Genomic DNA, 20,282 nt, shown 5'->3' with positions numbered 1-20,282 from the left:
ATAACGAGGCCCTCGTCCATTCAATGCTCATGCCCATATGCGCCTTCATCGATGGATGCTTCAAAGGAAATTATCCCATATTCACACTTTCCCCTTAGTCTATAAATATACTTTTAAGTGTTCTTGTAGACTCTATCCTATGTTCCTTGTATGATATGAATGGTACTATTGCTTTGCTTTATTTTAGGAAGTTTGGGAGGCTCAACATTGGTGTGTTATCTGATGGTATATGAAGAAACACAAAGTGTATTTGGGTGGTGTGTTTCTTTGTAGTGTATAAAGAAACAAAAAAAACCAAATAACTAGGGTGGTGATCCAAGTACATCCTTGTAATTGAGTTAAGGCCAATTATTTTTGGGTGCAGATCCCAAAGTTGCCAAGGCTCTTGATCTCTACCATTCATCCTAGACTTGATCCAATGGCTAGGAAGTCTTGACTCTCCTTATATATACCTAAGGCTTGGATTCATTTCTTCACACCAAAACTTACTTAGCCTAGTGGTATCTCATTGAAGCTATTTCCAAGGGCTCCAAGGCTTGGATTCATTAGGTTCGCTGGGGATACTTGAAGGGACGCGTTAAGGTTTGTGGATCACTGCAGCTTTTGAGGTAAGAATAGTGGACACTTGCACACAGGGTGTATGCTTGACATACTTTACGATGTCCATCAGAACACAGATCCACCCTTTTACCTCAACAAGCCCATATCTGACATTGTATAGTCCCTAGACACTCCGACTAGGACGTCCTCTCTGATCTTTTTCAGTTGTGGATCTCCCAACTGACCTTCCTTTATTCTTTCCAACAATGTAGACTGTAGCGTAATGTTGGCCAACTGGCCCACCAACAACTCTATACAAGCTATGGTCATATCCTCTGCTAACTCTCTGGATATCAGTCTCGCACTGTAAATTTGTCCTAGACCCTTATGGCTTAAGGCATCTGCCACTACGTTGGCCTTCCCTGGGTGATACAGGATTTCACAATCATAATCCTTTACCAACTCCAGCCAACGCCTCTGTCTCATGTTTAGGTCTTTCTGTGTGAAAAAGTACTTTAGGCTCTTGTGGTCAGTGTATATCTCACACTTCTCCCCATAAAGGTAATGCTTCCATACTTTTAATGCAAAGACCACTGCTGCCAACTCTAAATCATGTGTGGGGTATCTTTGTTCATATTCTCACTACAAGAAATTCGACATTTACTTACCAATATTAATCGTAGGTAAAGATAGCGTATTGGTAGGTAAATCTCTTTACCTACATATTTTGACCAATTTTGTATTGGTAGGCTATAGTTAGTCGAGAAATGTACTATTGCCTAAAATTAGTATATTGGTAGGTAAAACTCACATGGACCCCACATAAATGACTTGGAGTTATTTGACATGGCATCTAATGTTTCAACTTACGTGGCAAGCCTTGTGGCATATTTTTAATGAAACACGTGGCACACATTTATTGGACCAGTTGGAACTAAGTGATTGGGTTACTTGTTCATTTTTATTGGTTACATGGCACTAAATGATTGGTCCATGTGGCATGTTCTGGTATACCTATTTTTACCTACACTTATTTATTTGTGAGTAAAGATAATATTTCTATATATGTAATTTTAATAATATATTTAAATTTAATTTAATGTAAATAATAAATAAAAGTAATTAATTATAAAATAACAGAATAAACATTAAGATGAGTGTTCGAGAGCCTCATATATTATAAAATAATAAACATTAATAACATAATAAACAAACATATATTATATACATAATTCTCTTTTCCAAGTGTTAAACTAATAACATTCCATAAAAAAAAATGTCAACAAGTGTACATAATTCTCTTTTCCAAGTCATTACAAATTCAATAATGTTATTTTTATTGACATTCTTCACTTTGGGATTGTTGCACGGGAGCCTCCTTTTCTCTAACTGATCTTGTGAACGCAAATGATGGCTTTGGGAGGTGGACAACGACGATAGCTAGAGGTGAGGTGAGGGTTGGTTGAAGGACTATAATTAACTTCAATACAATAAATATCCCTAATTTAATCATCATAAGGATTTCATAAAATATATGACTTATTATTATGGGCATTTGTGAGACTTGATATACCAGCATATATTAAAAACAAATATATGAGCACATCAAGTCTCATAATCACCAACATAAAATAAGTACACTTGTTCTTGAACATCATAGGCACAAAAAAAAAAATCAAAGTAACAATGAAATAAATTGTAAAACACACTCCAATTGGATTAAAAACTAGATTGAAAATTGCATTTATGCTTTAGAAAAACACTTAAGATTAATGCAAAACTTTGGAAACATAGCAGCAAATAAATAAATAGATTCAGTGCTTAACTATTAAAAAAAATCATCCTTAGTCAATTTCTTCAACTATAATATGAAATCAAAACTTCTACAACTTAAAATTAATATAAAATCTGAAACATGAATAAAGAAATTGTGTCTTCAATCTGGATAAACATATCAATATCTTAAACAAAGTCCTGAGAAACCAAATATCCAAATATGAAAACAAATTTCAGAAACAAAGTACCCAACCAGCCAAACATCTAAATCTGAGTACAGGAACAAAGCACTAGATTCACCAATGTAGTAAACTTATCAAACTAATCTATTCATATCTTATACTCACATCAAAACCAAACTAAATTCTTATTTAGAGTAAAAGGCAAAGTTTGAATGAACAGATCATGCTTTAATGCACATAGAACAAATCATACAAATATATAGCAAGCTGAAAAGCAAGTTGTAAACCAAACTAGACCATGCAAGCAAACAGAGAAAAATACACAAAATTCTTAACAATGAATTACATATGTTTGCAATCCCTACAAAACAAAAAACTCAATACACAACAAATTTAATCACACAATATATAGACATATTAAAACAGGCTCCTTGCTCAAAACAAAACCATACCCTACATCCAAAGAGCAACACTAAATCTGAATACAAATATAAAAAACAATGTACCAAAGCACTAAATTTGAATAAAACCAAAACAGAAAAAATGAAAATACACAATAAGAAAAACCAGAAATAATATAAGAGTAAAATTTGTCATGTGACTAATCTCAAAGTTACTAATGAGGAATGGATCCATCCTTGAGAGAAAGTGATATAATTTAATCATGCAATTAGATCCAATAACCTATACGAAAAATAGATCACATAACATCAATGATCAGATTTAAAACATAATAAAAAACACTTATTGAAAAAAAAAATCACAGATTATCAAATATCAGGTCCAAAACATAATTAGAAACAATAAAATAACAAATCAAATTCAGAACACACTAGAACAATTTTATGAATTAGAATTTGAAACTAATCCATTTCTAGAACAATTTTATAAATTTGAAATCTAAAGTTATCCTTTTCAAAAAGAAAAATCTAAAGTTATCACTAAAGCCCATTTTCTAAGTTTACTTTATTTGAATTTTCTCATAAAAGTCATTTATATAAGCATATTTCCAAGTCCTTTTTCATAAAAACATATCATTTAAAGTAGAAATTGTACAGTACAAAAATCACGACAGAGCCAAAAATTATTCAATTCTTTAACATCAAAAAAAGATCTAAGATAATGATGTATTCAACAAGCATTATACAGTACAAAACAACACAATAAAGAAATGCCAAAGTCTTTAAACAAAAACAATGAATCACAACTCAAAGCCTTAGAAATATGACACAAATAAAGCAGATTAAACCAATGAAATACATAAACCATATTAAAACAATGAACGCACTTAAATACTAAACACACATTGCAAGTACTAAACACCTAAACCATATTAAATCTAAGTCATATACTAATGCACATTGCAAATAACAATCAAAGGGCCTCAGAACAATGCATCATCATTAATCCTTCAAAACATTGGGGATTTAATCAAAATGAATCATAACAGTATACCTCAAAGGAAACCAACCGACAATATGAAACTCAAAGCCACCCAATCATTGAGCCAACAATCTGAAACTCACAAAGACATAGCCAAGTGTATCAAAAATTTCATACCACCCGAGCAAGCAAATTGATAACAATCTCAATATGGCGCCCCTGTCAAAACTGAATAACAATCTCAATATATGGTGCCCCTGTCAAAACTGAATAACAATCACAACTAATATAAAAATAAAACAAAGGATAACAACCATTCATTTAAACACAATTTAAACAAAACCATACCCATAGAAAAAATTGAAACCAGGAAGTCGTTTCAAGGGCTGAGACGGAGATTTGAAGATTAAGAGAAGGGAGTCAATGATTCAAATATGGAGGCGGCAATAGGGGCTAAGACAACTTGACAATGGAGGCAAATATTCAGATTTGGAGGTGGTGGCAACAACTAAGAGTACTCATCGGAGGGAGGCGACAACCACTTTTCTGGGTTTCACAGAATGAAGACTGAAGAAACATAAATAGAGAAAGCACCAACCCGATTGAACAGAGAGATGATCCAGGGAGATTGTAGTAGAGGATGTAGGATTACAAAATGAAGGGATTAAGCTGAGTGAGGAGTAGCAGCAGTAGATGGCAGATCGACCATCTCGTATGGAATAGAGGAGAGATGAGAGTGCAGCTGAAGAGAAAAGACAAGAGGGTTAGGGCTAGAGAATGAAGAGATGTACGGCGTGAGGATAGGGTTAGAGATATAGATGTATTAGGTTTATAAACTATAAACCTTAAATAAAAAAAATTAAATATTAATTTTTTTAAATAAATAAATAATATTATTAGTGCCACATGTACATCCACATGCATCTCTCATTTGACATGTCAGTTAATTTAATACACATCGGGAAACACATCACCACTTAAAAAAATTTATATGTAAAATTTATGTTAAAACTGGAGGGAAAAATAAGCGGTAGTGATAAAAAAATTTCCCTCCAAACTTATTCTATAATGACCCAACTATTTCTAAGACCTTAACTCCTTGAGTTCGGTAGGTGCCATCCGGTATGGTGCCCTTAAGATAGGCTAGGTGCTCGATACTAGTTCGATTGTGAAGTCAATTTCCCGAGTTGGAGGCAATCTTGGTAAGTCGTTAGGAAATAACTCTGGAAATTCCTTTATGATGCGGACGTCTCCAACCTTTAGTGGTGTTTCCTTTACCACATCCGTGACGCTGGCTAAGAGTGTGTGACATCCTTTTTCTATCATCCTCTGAGCTTTGAGAGATGAAATAAGCAGCGTACGTAGTCCTGAAACTTTTCCCATAAAGCATAGTCTCTGTTCGTCAAGAGTCTCGAACATCACTTTCTTGCGTTTGCAGTCGATGGTTGCGCCATGCCTTGCTAGCTAATCCATACCCAGTATCACGTCGAAGTCTTTAATCTCTAATTCTATCAGGTCTCCTTCTAGTTCTACATCCTCAATTTTGATCAGTACGCCTCGTACTATCCGTGATGATAGGACTATTTCACCTGAAGGCAATTCTGTTACAAACCTAGTTCTAAATCTTTCACAAGGTTTGTCTAATTTCTCTATCATTCCTAACGAGATATATGAGTGAGTGGCTCCCAAATCAAATAATACTGAACATACATTATTGAGGATAGGAATCTGACCTGTGACCACTTTATTACTAGCTTCGGCTTCTCCCTGGGTCAAGGCAAAGACTTTGGCAGGAACCATCTTGTTGTCCCTTTTCTCCTCATGCTTGAGCTGTGGACAATCTTTCCTCCGGTGACCTTCCTGACCACAATTGTAGCATCCCTTGGTGTTTGCACGGCACTCATCAGGATGTTTCTTTTGGCACTTAGAGCACTGCGGGTATTCTACATAACCCAACCTACTACCTCCATTGTTCGTCCATGCTCTTTTATCGTTGTCAGACTGCTTATTGTCAGGATGCCTTCTCTTCTGTCCATTACTATTGTTGCTAGGCTACTGGTTGTTGTGGTTGTTGTTCTGACCATTCTGAGGTTGACTCTGCTGTTTAGGCTTAGGCTTACTGGCCTCCTCCTTAGTAACATTCGCCTGAAGCCTTTCTACTTCTATAGCCGTTTCTAGAACATCGACATATGTAGTAGTTCTAGGGTTTCCTAGCTTAACCTCTAGCTCAATATTTGGTCTAAGTCCTCTAACAAACTTGGTAACCCTCAGAAAATTGGTTTGAACCAACTCTGGTGCAAACTTGGCTAGTCGGTGAAATTGTCGAGCATATTCTGCTACCGTCAAGTTGCCCTACTTCAGACTGGTGAACTCCTCAACCCTTGTAGCGATGACTACCGAATTGTAATATTTCTTGTGGAACAACTTCAGAAATTTGGTCCATGTCATGGTGGCAACATCGTGAGTCTGCTGAACTAAGTCCCACCATATTCTAGCATCCTTCTTAAGGAGAGACGAAACGCAGGATATGCGGTCCGTGTTGCCGAGATTCATGTGTGCTAGGATCGGCTCTACATTTCTGAGCCATTCTTCCGCCTCGAAGGGGTCTATTGTCCTTTCAAAGTTTGGAGTGTGTTGCTTATGAAACTGCTTTTAGATTGGCTCCATGTACTGAGCTGGGTAGGGCGCATAGTTTGCCATTGGCCATCCCCCATACAGACCTACTTGTTGGGGTGCCATTTGCTGAGGTTGTGGTTGCGGCTGAGGCTAAGGCTGAGCCTGTTGTCGCTGTTGCTGCATCAATTCCTCCATTTGTTGTCGAAGTTTGACGATGTCTGCAGTGTTATGAACCGGCGGCGGTGGTGCATTTAGGTTAGCAGCAACAATGGTATCTCTCTATAGTAACACTAGCATCTTGGAGGCTTTGATCAAATGCTTGAAGAATGAAGAAAATGGCTGAGCACTAGGTCCTATTTATAGAGTTTAAGGAGTGAAACTAACCCCTTTTAATTTGAATAAATAAATGATTATAAAATGAAAAAGATTTGAATTTTCGTTCAACTGACGCCCAGAACTCGGTCAAAATCGTTCAAAGGCAGGTCTAGGTGGTTAAGGGTAAATTTTAAAATTCAAAAATCAAACTTTCAAAAATACATACATGGAGCCGATATATCGCCCCCCATAGGCGATATATCACCTCCCCCTGTATTCTCGAGCCTCGTTCGATCGTTCGTGCAAAGTCGACGTGTTTTCCGTATCTTTTGTAGGCGATATATCGACCCCTATGCTGCGATATATCGGCATACATTGGTATATTAAACACGTATTTGCACTTTTCAGTATAATTTAAATTGGATAAGTAGCTTTGACTGAGTCATAATACGATCTTTACAGCTGCTGGAAGGTTCTAGAACTTCTAGATATTTCTTTTATTAAAATTATTCATCAAAATACTTAATTCCTTAATAATCATGATTATGACAAGTGTCATGCTCTTAATGGTTCTACCTAAACCTTTGGTTATAATAAATATATTTCTATGACCAGCAATATTAATCAAACCTTATGTTATAATTAATATTCTTAAACTAAACTTATAAAATCCATAACTGTTGCTATGAGTTTCCAACTAAGTCCCGACTTGAACCAAAATCCACGGCAGCTAACATAATTCTAACAAATACTAACTACCACTACTACTATCCATCTAGCTAGCTAAGTAAACATTACGGGACTCTGCATATTCATAGGTAAACTCATTACCTATGAATACTAATGGTAGGTAATGATACTTTTTATATCCTTGCGCCATATCTATAAGAATTACCTACTAATAATCAGTTACAATAAATAAGCATAGGTAAAAGATATCTTTAGCTACCAATAAATATATGTAGGTAACAAATATGTGGGTAAATGTCAGATTTGTTGTAGTGTCTTTCAACTGACATGATGCATAGGCAATCACCTTCCCTGACTGCATAATAACACAACATAAACCCTGATGTGAGGCATCACAGTAAATCACAAACTTCTCTTAATCTGTCAGGAGACTCAAAACTGGAGCTGTGATCAATCTCTGCTTCAATTCCAGGAAGCTATTCTCACACTTATATGATCACACAAACTTCTGATTCTTGCATGTTAGTTCATTCAATGAAGTATCAATCCTTGAGAACCCTTCCAAAAAAACCCTGTAATACCCTGCCAACCCAAGGAATCTCCTAATCTCTGAGGCATTCCTTGGCCTTGGCCAATCTCTGACCGCCTCAATCTTGGCTGGGTCCACCTTGATCCCCTTCTTACTGACAATATGATGAAGGAAAGTTACCTGAGGTAACCAGAACTCACATTTCTTGAACTTTGCAAACAATCTGTGTTCCCTCAGTCTTTGTAGAACCAACCTCAGATGTTGCTCATGTTCTGACTCTGATTGAGAATAAACCAGATTATCATCGATGAAGACGACCACAAACTGGTTTAGGTAATCCTTGAACACTCTGTTCATCAGATCCATAAAAGCAGCTGAGGCATTAGTCAACCCAAACGACATGACTAAGAACTCATAATGCCCATATTTAGTACGAAAGGCAATCTTTGGTATATCTCCCTCCTTGATCCTCAGCTGGTGATAATCAGATCGAAGATCTATCTTTGATAATACCATTTTACCCTGCAACTGATCAAACATATTATCTATCCTTAGCAGATGATACTTGTTCTTGATTGTCAACTTCTTTAGTTCTATGCAGTCAATACACATTCTCAGAGAACCATCATTCTTTTTTACAAACAGGACCAGTGCACCCCATGGTGAGAAACTGGGTCTAATAAAACCCAAGTCTAACAGCTCCTGCAGCTGTACCTTTAGTTATTTCAACTCTGATGGGGCCATTCTGTAAGGTGCCCTAGACACTGGCTCCATCCTTGGTGCCAGTTCAATCAGAAATTCAATATCTCTGTATGATGACAACCTTAGTAAATCCTCTGGAAACACATCCAAAAGCTCACAAACTAATCTTGTCTCCTCTGGTCCCACTTGCACGACCTGAGTGGTATCTATGCTAAGAATCCTATACACCCACCTTGCAATAGATCTCTGCCCCTCAATACAGATATCATAGGTACACGGGGTCCATGAACAGTGCCAACAAATACAAAATGATCCTCACCTTCAGGCTCAAAGTTATCATTTTTCTTCTGCAATCTATGTTTTCCCCATACTTCACTAACCATTCCATACCCAGAATCATGCCAAAGTCGGTCATAACCAACTCTATCAAATCAATAGATAACTCTCTGCCCTCCACTGTCACTGGTAAAGATTTGCCCTCCTAGATACTACTAACTCTCCAGTGGGTAATAAGGTCCCGAACCCCACAGGATAATAATCACATGGTCTTCACAACTATCAATGATTCTACTAGCAACAAAAGAATGTGTAGCACCAGAATCAATCAAAACAGTATAAGAGGTTCCAGCACTAAAAAGCTGACCTGTGACTACTGAGGGACAAGCCTTAGCTTCTTCCTATGTCAATGCGAACACTCGAGTTGGGGTCAAGTTGTCCGCCTTTCTTGGTTCTTCCTTTCTTGCCTTCGAGCAATATTTCTTTAGGTGTCCCACTACCCTGCATAAGAAGCAGGCCTTTGCTCGACCCTACCCAATATGGTGCCTTTTGCATCTGGCTCACTCTGGAAAATTCCTCTAGCACTCACTACCGCCCTGGCGACCTATTATAATACCACGTGGTCTCCTGTTAGGGCCTGAAGCTGGAAAGACATCAGGAGTCTTCCTTTTCTGATCACTGGGGCCCCCGCCCCTACCTGAACTCATAAATGGAGGTCCCACCCTCCTAGTGTCTCTCTTGGCCATGGTATTGCACCAAATGTTATTCTTTGCGCTCTCAACTATGAGTGCTTTCTCAACAACCCGTGCATAGGTAGTCACTCCTGGCACAGTGGTAATACGAACATCCTGGGCTATCATAGGTTGTAGCCCCTGGAGAAACCTCTCACTTCTGGTCCCATTAGTGGGCACCAGTTCTTCGGCAAACTTTGCCAATCTATCAAATTGCAAGGCATATTCAGTCACTGACATATTCCCATGAAGCAATTTATTGAACTTTTCAGCTTTTGCAGCCCTGATAGCATCATTGTAGTAATTTTCATTAAACAGGGTCTGGAATTCTTCTCAACCCAGGGCATTAACATTTCTGGTCTAGGATATCACTTCCCACCGAATTCGGGCATCCTCCCGAAACATATACGTGGCACAGGCCACCCTCTCGTTACCAGACACCCTCATAAAGTCTAGGATGGTGGTAACCATACTCATCCACTATTCATCCTTAGCCGGATCTACACTACCCTTAAATATTGGAGGGTGTTGTTTCCTGAACCTTTCATAAAGAGGTTCCCATTTATTCCCAGCCTCTGGCGGCTACTCAATTGTTGGCACCATCACATGTGGTGCCTCTGGCAAGATGTTCCCTACTGAAACCTGTTGCTGTCTCAGGAGGCGGATTTCTTCTTCCTGCCTTAATACCCTGGCTTGCAAATCAGCAAGCAACTGCTGCTAGTTCTTAGGAGCTAGCTGAGGGGTCTGACCTTGGTTGCAATAATCAATTCGACCAGTTAGGTAGTGATAACTAAACTTCTTGCTGCTTCACGGTCCAAGATCAAGCATATAACCATTCACATTCAATAGTCATGTTAATAAGCATGTCGATTCATATTCATATCCAAGTATGGTGCTAGTAAGCACGTCCTGATATCCTTAACCAATAACAATGCTAATAAGCATTTTCTGGCATACATGTATCTATGACAGCGCTAATGAGCGTGTCCTGACTTACATGTCCACATAACAACACTAATATGTGATTCTTTGGCATTCATAAGCAAAATCAGTGCTAATAAGCACGTCCTTTTATATCATGCAGCAGTCAAGGGCCAGACCCTATCAATATATCTCATGCTACCTAATGAGACATGCAGATAAAGCATTTATATCCTATTTAAGCAGTTAAGCACATAACCACATAAATAGTTACCAAACCCTGAGTCGAGCTTGTGTTTAGTGGCGAGTGTACATGCCCAGCCTGTCTTCAAGAACCCTTAACCTTGACATGCTCTGATACTAAGTTGTAACAAGCTGGTTAGCCAAGACAGTTACACTATGTATTTTAAATAGTGCTTAACTCGCTAAATGAATCATTAGGCCATAAACATGCATTTAAGTGTGATTACTGGTCCAGGGTTAAAAATTTCGGTTAAAAGGAATGGCTGTTTCATTAAAAATGTTAAACTGTACATGGGATCCCACAATTCAAAAGTGACAACCCGTCGACCTAAGCGGCAAAAATATGGTTACACCTTAGTTCTTCGTAGACACCTTGGCCATGGTGGTCAAGCGACCACATATGTACACATCACCACCTAAGCTCTCCAACTCATGGCTGGTCCAACTTTCCTTTCCCTTTACTTACACCACGTAGCACCCATGAGCCAAGGCCCAACAAGAAAACTTAATACAAGTGCATGAACAATATATACAGATTCAGATGTATATCTAGCATGCCCAGCAGTAATAACCTACTCATGCATGCATACAGGTACAAATAAATGATTATGGAATCATTCTGGGGCTCGCAGCCCTAATTTGATGACCATAGAGTTAACCCGAGGTTCTTTGCCCTAAATAGATGACTATAGAGTCAACCTGGGGTCCTTTGCCCTGAATAGATGAGCATAAAGTCACCCTAGCTTTGAGTAACTACCCATAGAGTTAGTCAAGTGCTTTGGTTTTCTACGACCATTGGGTCGAATGAGCGTGTAAAGCTCTCTTGATTAAATCTAATCATATCGACCAACGCTCAACGCGCTATTCCCGCCCTTGACTCATAAGTCAATGCTTTACGACCAGCACTCAGCGCTATTGCCATCCTTGACTGATAAGTCAATGCTTTTCTCAAATATATAATGCAAACGAGCATTCATCATATAAAAAAAATATCTGTGTATAGAGCACTCAACATGCTTCATCAATAATCACATGCATAATCATAATCATGCGCATTTATAGGGCCAATGCCCAATTAAAACCATATTTAGTATTCGGGCCAAGCGCTAATCATGTATGTTACATAATGGGTGCAGTTTTCTTAACTCAAGTCCAAGCGTAAAATAAATAAGAACGACCCTCGAGCACGATCCTGATCCCCTAGCAATAACCTTGTGGCAATCAGAATCTTGTGATCCGCAAGGTGAAAGACCGAGTAAAAAGTTGTGCAATCCCACATCGCCTAGGGAAGGTCAAGTGTGATGATTCTAAGACTGTGTAGATATGAGACTGCACAGTTGAAGATGGCTTAAATGGATTGATGAGTGCTACCTATGCCAACAAGATGCATCTTCTTTTTGGTAGCCCATCACTTGAGAACTCCAAAGTTAAGCGTGCTTGACCTGGAGCAATCTTATGATGGGTGACCTCCTGGGAAGTTTTCCCAGGAAGCGTGCGAGTGAGGACAAAGCACGCTGGAAAGACTCGTTTTGGTTTGCCGGGCCAATCGTCATTCCAAGAAGCAGCCATAGTGACGTGGGGAGTTACAAACCTAGTCACAACCAAGTATAGAAACCCATCAATAATGAGTAAATAAAGGCTTCTGGACCAAGTCCTAGCCTACGGGACGTTGAATCCTACCAAACCGGGTAGTAGGATCGATCCCAAGCACTTAGGTTTAAGTTTCCATCACTAAAAACCCATTTTGGCCATTTTCCCCTTTTGGGCCGCGGCCCCAAAAACCTGAGTCGCAACTTGCTCAAGTCAGAGGCTTAGCCCCTTCTCTGTCTGCGCCGCAGGCAACGACACGCTTATAAGGCGTTGCAGCCCAAGGTGCCCCCAACAGCCAAATCTTCCTCCTCCTTCAAGCCTGGGCCGTGACACACAAGAAAAGGGTTGCGACCTAACCACGAACACAACCAAAAACTCCATTTTTCCCATTTTAAATCCTCCCAAAAACCTATCCAAACATACCCAAATCTTAAAAACCAAGTTCCCAATCATCTCAATGGCCCAAAACCTTCAAAACTCAAGCTTCAAATCATTCAAAAACTCCTCAAAGCGTAAAATCCAAATTCAAAACGTAGGAAATTTTAGGAAACGAAAACTCGGAAATTCAAAGCTTAAATTACCTCTGATTATGTCTTCTCTCGCTAAATCCTTCGGCTAATAAGCTTCTAATCTTTCCTAGAATTGTTATGACTCTATCCTTGCTTGCATTCGAGTCCTAAAACTCAAGTTTCCTTCGAAAATGCGACGAACGATAAAAAGGGATAACAGAAGAAAGAGAGAGAGAGAGAGAGAGAGAGAGAGAGAGAGAGAGAAAATATTTTGAACGTATATTTGTTTCTATTAGGTTGCTTCAAGCTTAAGTAACCTTAAGTAAGACCTAAGGCTTGGGGTCCCAAAAACATCCCTGGGGTAAAATAGTCAAAATTCCAAGAATTTCCTCCTGATCTCCCTAACTCCCAATATATCATCGAATATTCATTTTCATTACCCAATATCCCGGTAATGTACTAAATACCCGAAATACCCCTTAATGTCAAGTATTGGTCTCATTGTGACTTTTCTGCTAACTTGCTCCCAAGGATCGCCTCGTGCTGAGAAACCAAAATATATCCACATAATAATGTGGTCTCACACATATATCACATATATGCCAAATATACTCATAACTGGCCAAATTATTAAAATTGCCCTTCTAATAAGAAACGGGCCCACATGCTTAATTAATACACCTAAACATGCATATCAGGTCATATAATAATATAACTCACATAATCTCATAATTACACGCATATATAACACATAAACATGTAATTTCCATAATTTTTCATCCTGACCCCCTAATCAAGACCCTAAGCCTTATTAGGTAATTTTGGACGTTACACTTACGTTATATGACACTTGTCCAATTCAACTTGGGATACGATCTTACATGATTTATGTTATATTGTCTTTATTGTTATTGATTTAAATTACTGGTTAAGGTTATGGGGTTGTGTCCTACACAACTCTTTTTGCTGGGCTTTGGATGTGGTTACTACGCAATAAGTTGGAGAGCTTTGGCAGATGGCGTACATGTTAAGGATTTAACGACCATAAGGGATCGAGCCTACATTGGAAATTTACTAAGTATTTTTAGAATAATGTTTTAGTTTATTGATTGGATTTTTAAGTTGTTTATTTTATTTTATATATGAAATCTATGAAACTCCAGAGTTCACTTCTATTAAACGTTTGAGTTTTATTTACGATCAATTTCTATAAATAAAAGAGTATTTTATTTTAAATTTCAATTATGGTAATTGTCAAATTAACGCTTCAAGAAATTGGGATGTTACATTGATGGAGTCACAATTGAAGAGAAAAGACGAATGGTACATCTTGAACAATTGTACTAAAATCAAGGATTATATGATTGAGCATATGAATGAGTTGGAAAGACAGGGTGGTTCGAATCCGCAACATAAACAAGAAGCGGAGTTTCCTGAGTGGTTCAAAACATGGGTTAGTATTTCAGAAATTTCTCATAATTATATTGATTAATAAATATTTATGGTTTTAATTGTATTTTTTTATATTTTTAGATCGATCAACTACGCCAGTCAATGCCTTCAAAGGTCTCTGATGAATTATATGCTCTTTCAAACAAAGTCAATTCTACCATCTTTTCCTATCCGAGTATAATTGTGAATGGGGTGAAATATATTATTCATAGTTGGGATCTAAAGCTGAAAAGCATAGAATAGTGGTATTATGGTCCCAAGTGTGGATGATGTAACTTACTATGGGGTGTTGGATGAAATAATCAAATTTTCGTACATGATGGGTTGCCGCGCTATACTTCTTAAGTTTAAATGGCTTGACACAAGTCGAACAATAGAAGATCCAATTTTAACAAGTGTGTCCATAAATGATGAATGTTACAAGGATGATCCTTTCATACTTGCATCCCAAGCAAAATTGGTATATTGTCTAAAAGATGATAAAAACAGGACTGGTAAACACTTATATTCCAAGGAATGTGTGGGATTTTTCAAACATAGATGTCGATGAGATTGACATTTCCAATGACATACCAATATTGCAAGAAGATAATTCTTCCGGATTCAAGTTATGGGTAGAGCTTCCAATATTAGACAATGTTCAATATAACCGTGATGATGTCAATCCAACTGAAGTACGGGATTTTAATGAGTTAGGTGGCACAACCTCTAATAACTTTGTTGTTTATGATGATGAATCTAATGAAGAGGGTTTATTCGACAATGGTGATGATGAAGAACATTTACTTGTTGATAGTGATAGCGATGATGATCATGTTGTAGTCAATGATGATGATGAGGAGGATGACTTGTAATATAGAAACAAATTTTGCAACTTGTTTTTTAATCCAATGAACATCATTTCTAATTATTTATTCATTTGTTAGACAAATGACTAAAAACCAACATATTAATTTCGTAAAATTTAATGACAATATAAATATGTAGGATGTCGGCTCCAGAATCTAGCAATAGCCAGGGAAAGAAAAAAGTAAGGGGATCTTACTACGATGCTAATGTTGAGAGAGAGATTGTGATGTTGCAATCCAAGGGGATTACCCATATGAAAGTGGAGTTTGATCCAACGACTGGAAGATCCATATATAAGTATGAAAAATAGTTCAACAACACCATTGCTCAATTGGTGCGAGACATCTTATCCCTTACTTTGTTTCAGTGGACTGATGTGCCACATACAGATGTTGCGACCATTTACTAGCGATTATCTGTAAGTATCTTACTAAACTTTAACATAGCACTAAAATAATTAATAAAAATGGTCAATATATATTATCCAAGTATTTCTAATTTTAATTGTAGGAGAAGTTCACTTTTCCATTGGAGGATAAAGTTGTTAAGGACAAGATGGAAAAATAAATAATGATGAAGTATTTGTCTGACTGGCGGTATAATATGAGGCGATATATATTGGGTTGAAATTGGAGGGGAGAAGGACAACGAAGTGGCAAAGGCGAAACCATTTACATGTGTTTCTTAACTTGACAGGGCGATGTTGTGTGATTATTGGTCTTCTAAGGAACAACAGGTAAAACTATAATTATTTATACTATTTTTTATTATGCAACTACTAATTACATTATTATTATTATTTCCTGTAAAACAGAAAAGGTATCGAGCCAAAATGCCTATACCGGGGGGACACGACTCCAAATCCATTGTGGCACATATTCATGATAACATAAGTTGTACGAATTATAAATTTTTATTGTTTCATAATGAATTTATGTGTATGTTATAATATTTTTTCCTTTCTAGGTTGATGAGTCTGGCCAATTTCCGAGCTTAATCGACATGTTCGAACAACTCCACCAAAAGAAGAAAGGTTGGCTAAGCGAGGAAGCAGGGAAGGCGCATGTAAGATTTAATTATTTTAAAATTGATTAATCATTATTTATTTTTATTTTTGTCTCTTATAATCTTAATTAATTAACTTTAATATTTTTCCAGAGGAGATTACTCAAAGGCGAGCATCACAAAGTACCCATACTGCCTCGTTTGCTGCATCTTGTGTTGGTGGTTCTGATGTCCCACTACCTCCGGACTTGGACACAGTGTGTGATATTTTAGGTCCTCGATCCCGCTATGAGAAAGGATTTGGGCCATTACCTAAGTTTAAGGCAACTGGAGGACAACGAGCACAGAGTTCGTTGTCCATGTCAGGTAGTCAACCATCTGTCGATGTAGGCTATCTTCGGGAGGAAAACGAGCAACTCAAAATAAAGCAGCAACCCCTTGAACAATTTATGCTCGCTCGATTCCAATACATAATACAGCGCAAGCAATACATGACGAATTACATGTAGCAGATGCAAGCAATGGTACCGGGAATGAATTTCCCGCCCCCATTTCAGCCCCCGCCCCCACTAACATTTAATTTTAATGGTGTTTCAGCTAGACAGGCATCCTATTCAGTCCACTAGGAATACAACGACGATGATGAGGATGATTTCGCCAAATAGATGTACTTTTATTTTCACTTTTAATTTTAAGAGAATTTATTTTATTTTGTTAAGTACTTTTATGACATTTACTTAATTATGTATTATTAGTTTGTAGTTTTTTATGACATTTAAAGAAAATTATGTAGTTTTTTTTATAATATTAATAAAATTAATTAATTACCAATAATAAATTTTAAATTGATTTTATAAATATATTAAAAACTTTTCCGGCGCGTGTATTTTCCGCCGGCAAAAGTAATTTTATTTTTTAAAAAACTAATTGAAAATGCTTTTTCCGACGCGTTTTTTGCGTCAACAAAAGTTAACCTTTTTCCCAGCCAGACTTTTGTCGGCGGATAAATAACCCCCCGGTAAAAATCGTAGTTCTCCGACAAAAAGATAGTCCCTTGATTTCATGGGTCAGTTTTTTGTCGGAGCGATGTTTTTGTGCCGGCGACTTATTTTCACTGCCAAAAGCACTTTTGTCGGCGTAATTTGAACGTCGCCGACAAAAGATGGTGCAACGACCACTCTTCGTCGTTCCCTTTCATCGATGCAAAAGCGCATCGGCAAAAGTAAAATGACTTTTGCCGGCAAAAACCTCATTTTTTGTAGTGTATATATTTACATGAAAATTAACTTTATGTTAGGAGTAGTGTTATATTATATATGGTTAAAGTACTAAATTTGATACCTTAAGGTGCTCAACAATACGTAATATTTATTATATTAAAATATGTGATATCCGATATTAAATTACACCAATAACAGTATGCTAGTTTTTTTGTGGTGTTGGGCACCAACGGTGTTCCTTAGCAATTTCCATGTAAAATGTGTGTAAGAAAAAAAAAACATTAAGCAAGATATTTTGACCTGCGTACAATTCTCTTAGAAGCAGTCCTACTTTTATCTTATGTGTATAATCTATTAATTAATTTATAGTAACCGGATTACTCTGCTCACATCTTTTATTTTCACTCATTAAGTAAGAATGATTCTTCCTTGGATTGAAATTAATGAATTTAATACTAGAGCACTTTTCTTGGTTAATTAGCCCTGATGAAACCCATAATTCCCTGAATGGTTCATAATAATAATAATTCTATCACAATTATGCTTGTATGATATGCCATATGTAAAGATCATTAACTTGGAATGAAAGAAATGAATACAATAATAATCATTTTTGGATAACTAAGCATTTTTTGGTGTCGTGCACGTACCAAATAATAATTCTTATATAGCAGCACGTATACTAAACTTAAACTTCAGAAAAATTAAGAATATGTGACTTTTACTACTAATTAGTAAGTCCAACAAAATTATATATATAGAAGATTAAAAACACATATATATTTATAAATATGCAAAGCCATATAAACCAATAATATAACACACACATATATATTACATAATAGAGTCATATTTGTCTTAAATTGTCATTAACAATATGAGTGAAAACGAGGTCATGGTGTCTGTAGAAGAGCTCACCCAGAGGAAGACAATCAAAAACATTCCAGCTGGGCAAAGCCATGAAGCAGCTGATCAAAGTTCTGTGATGGCCATTTCGGAGACTCGGAAGAAGGTTACTACTTTCGTCAACAATAATGGAATAGACGTATGCTTAAAGTTGGACGAAATAGAAGAAAAATCGAGAACAGAAGTAGTACCAGATGATCAAAAACCAAAACCAAAACCAAAGATACAGAAGGTGCCCGTGGCTGATCTCCAAGGTCATGGAGAGATCAATTTCATGAACAAGTACTTTCAGCCCAAGGTGGTGTCGATTGGCCCCATTCATCATGGTAATCCGAAGCTGGAGCAAGGGGAGAAGTACAAGACTGAGTTGACAGCCGAATTTGCCAGAAGCAGTAAGAAATCAATCCACCATTTCTTTGATATCATTAAACAAAATATTACCAGTTTGAAGGCACTGTTCGATGAGGAGTTGCTAAAAGACTATGATGATGATACTCTGAGCTTGATGTTGGTCGTGGATGGATGTTTCATACTTCAGTTCATAATCAGCTATTGCAAAAACGAATTGACTGAGAGGTTCAACATTAAGGTCGATCATTTACTCCTCGCTCTAAATGATTTGTTCTTGCTTGAGAACCAAATCCCTTTTGAAGTTCTCACGCTGTTGATGAACAGTGCTGCTGCTGATCCTGATGATGGCGGTCGTCTGATGGAGTCGATGAAGATTTTGCTCGTTGAATTCGTTATTAATAACGTTATCATGGCTCCGACCGAGTGCAAGAATGAAATTCAGAAGAATAATCGGATCATGAAACTCATTGGTATGCAGCCAGAAGCACCAGATCAAGATAACAATAACAAACAAGAATATTTAACTCATCTTCTTGAGCTTCTCCAAATCGTTGCTGTAACTAATGATGATGAACAAGATAAGACTACTGCAGCTGCTCATGCAATAATAAGATCAAGAGTAGAGCAAGATCTGGCAACACAAGTACAAGAAGGTCATCAGATGGTCAAACAAGTACAAGAATATCCTGCGAAATCTCAATCGGTTCGAAACATTCAGGAACTAAAAGCGGTGGGGATCGGTTTGAAACGAAGCAACAAACGCTGGTCCTTGAAAGAAATAAAGTACACTGATCTATACATCATGGGAGGTTTGCTCCAACTTCCTCGCTTAGTGGTCGACCACTTTACAGGCCATAAATTCATGAACTTGATCGCTTACGAGATGTGTCCCGACAATTTGAGGACGGACTACGGAGTCACCTCCTACGTATGCTTCATGCGTTCACTCATTGATCATCCCAACGATGTCAAGGAGCTAAGGTCAAAGAAGATTCTGGTGAGCCTTCTCGGTTGCGACGAACAAGTAACCAAACTGTTCGATGAGATAGTGAGTAGTACGTCTACTGAGTTGGTGCCTAACCCTAATATGTACAAGGATGTCAAGGATGGTATACGAAGGCAATACGATAGGAAGTGCATGATGGCGTCTATTGCCGATGCCTACGACGCTCATTTCAGTAGCCCTTGGAGTGCCATGGCTTTCGTTGCTGCAGTTTTCGCACTTGCTGTGAAAATCTGGTGTACAGTCATCAAAGCAGAATGATATATAGAAGTAACTAAACTATATATATGATTGTTGATTTGAAATAATAATGCACACTAATTTCCCATGCATCTTTTATATATATATATATAATGTTGTATCATAAATTGTACGTGTATCTTTATTTTTCATTAGTAAAATTTGATCGATGATCACGTTGATCGATCGCTATATCTATATATCTGTATGATTAATTGCTGATGACTAACGTAACGTGCTTTTTGTTTCCATA

General features: G+C 37.4%; 1 protein-coding gene across 1 annotated transcript; it reads left to right on the top strand.

The window, feature by feature from the left end:
- The first annotated feature begins 18,406 nt into the window (after positions 1–18,406).
- Positions 18,407–20,050, top strand: LOC133825760 (UPF0481 protein At3g47200-like). Its single transcript, XM_062258662.1, has one exon. It carries the CDS (start codon positions 18,407–18,409, stop codon positions 20,048–20,050), a length of 1,644 nt encoding a protein of 547 aa, XP_062114646.1.
- The last annotated feature ends 232 nt before the right edge of the window (positions 20,051–20,282 follow it).

Source organism: Humulus lupulus, chromosome 3 (genome assembly GCF_963169125.1).
Source record: "Humulus lupulus chromosome 3, drHumLupu1.1, whole genome shotgun sequence".
NCBI lineage: Eukaryota > Viridiplantae > Streptophyta > Magnoliopsida > Rosales > Cannabaceae > Humulus > Humulus lupulus.
The sequence above is the reverse complement of the archived record's forward strand: the minus strand, read 5'-3'. Positions and strand labels throughout refer to the sequence as shown.

Bases quoted from the DNA above. Each gene is read 5' to 3' on its own strand.
- LOC133825760 (XM_062258662.1), top strand. From the start codon at position 18,407: ATGAGTGAAAACGAGGTCATGGTGTCTGTAGAAGAGCTCACCCAGAGG.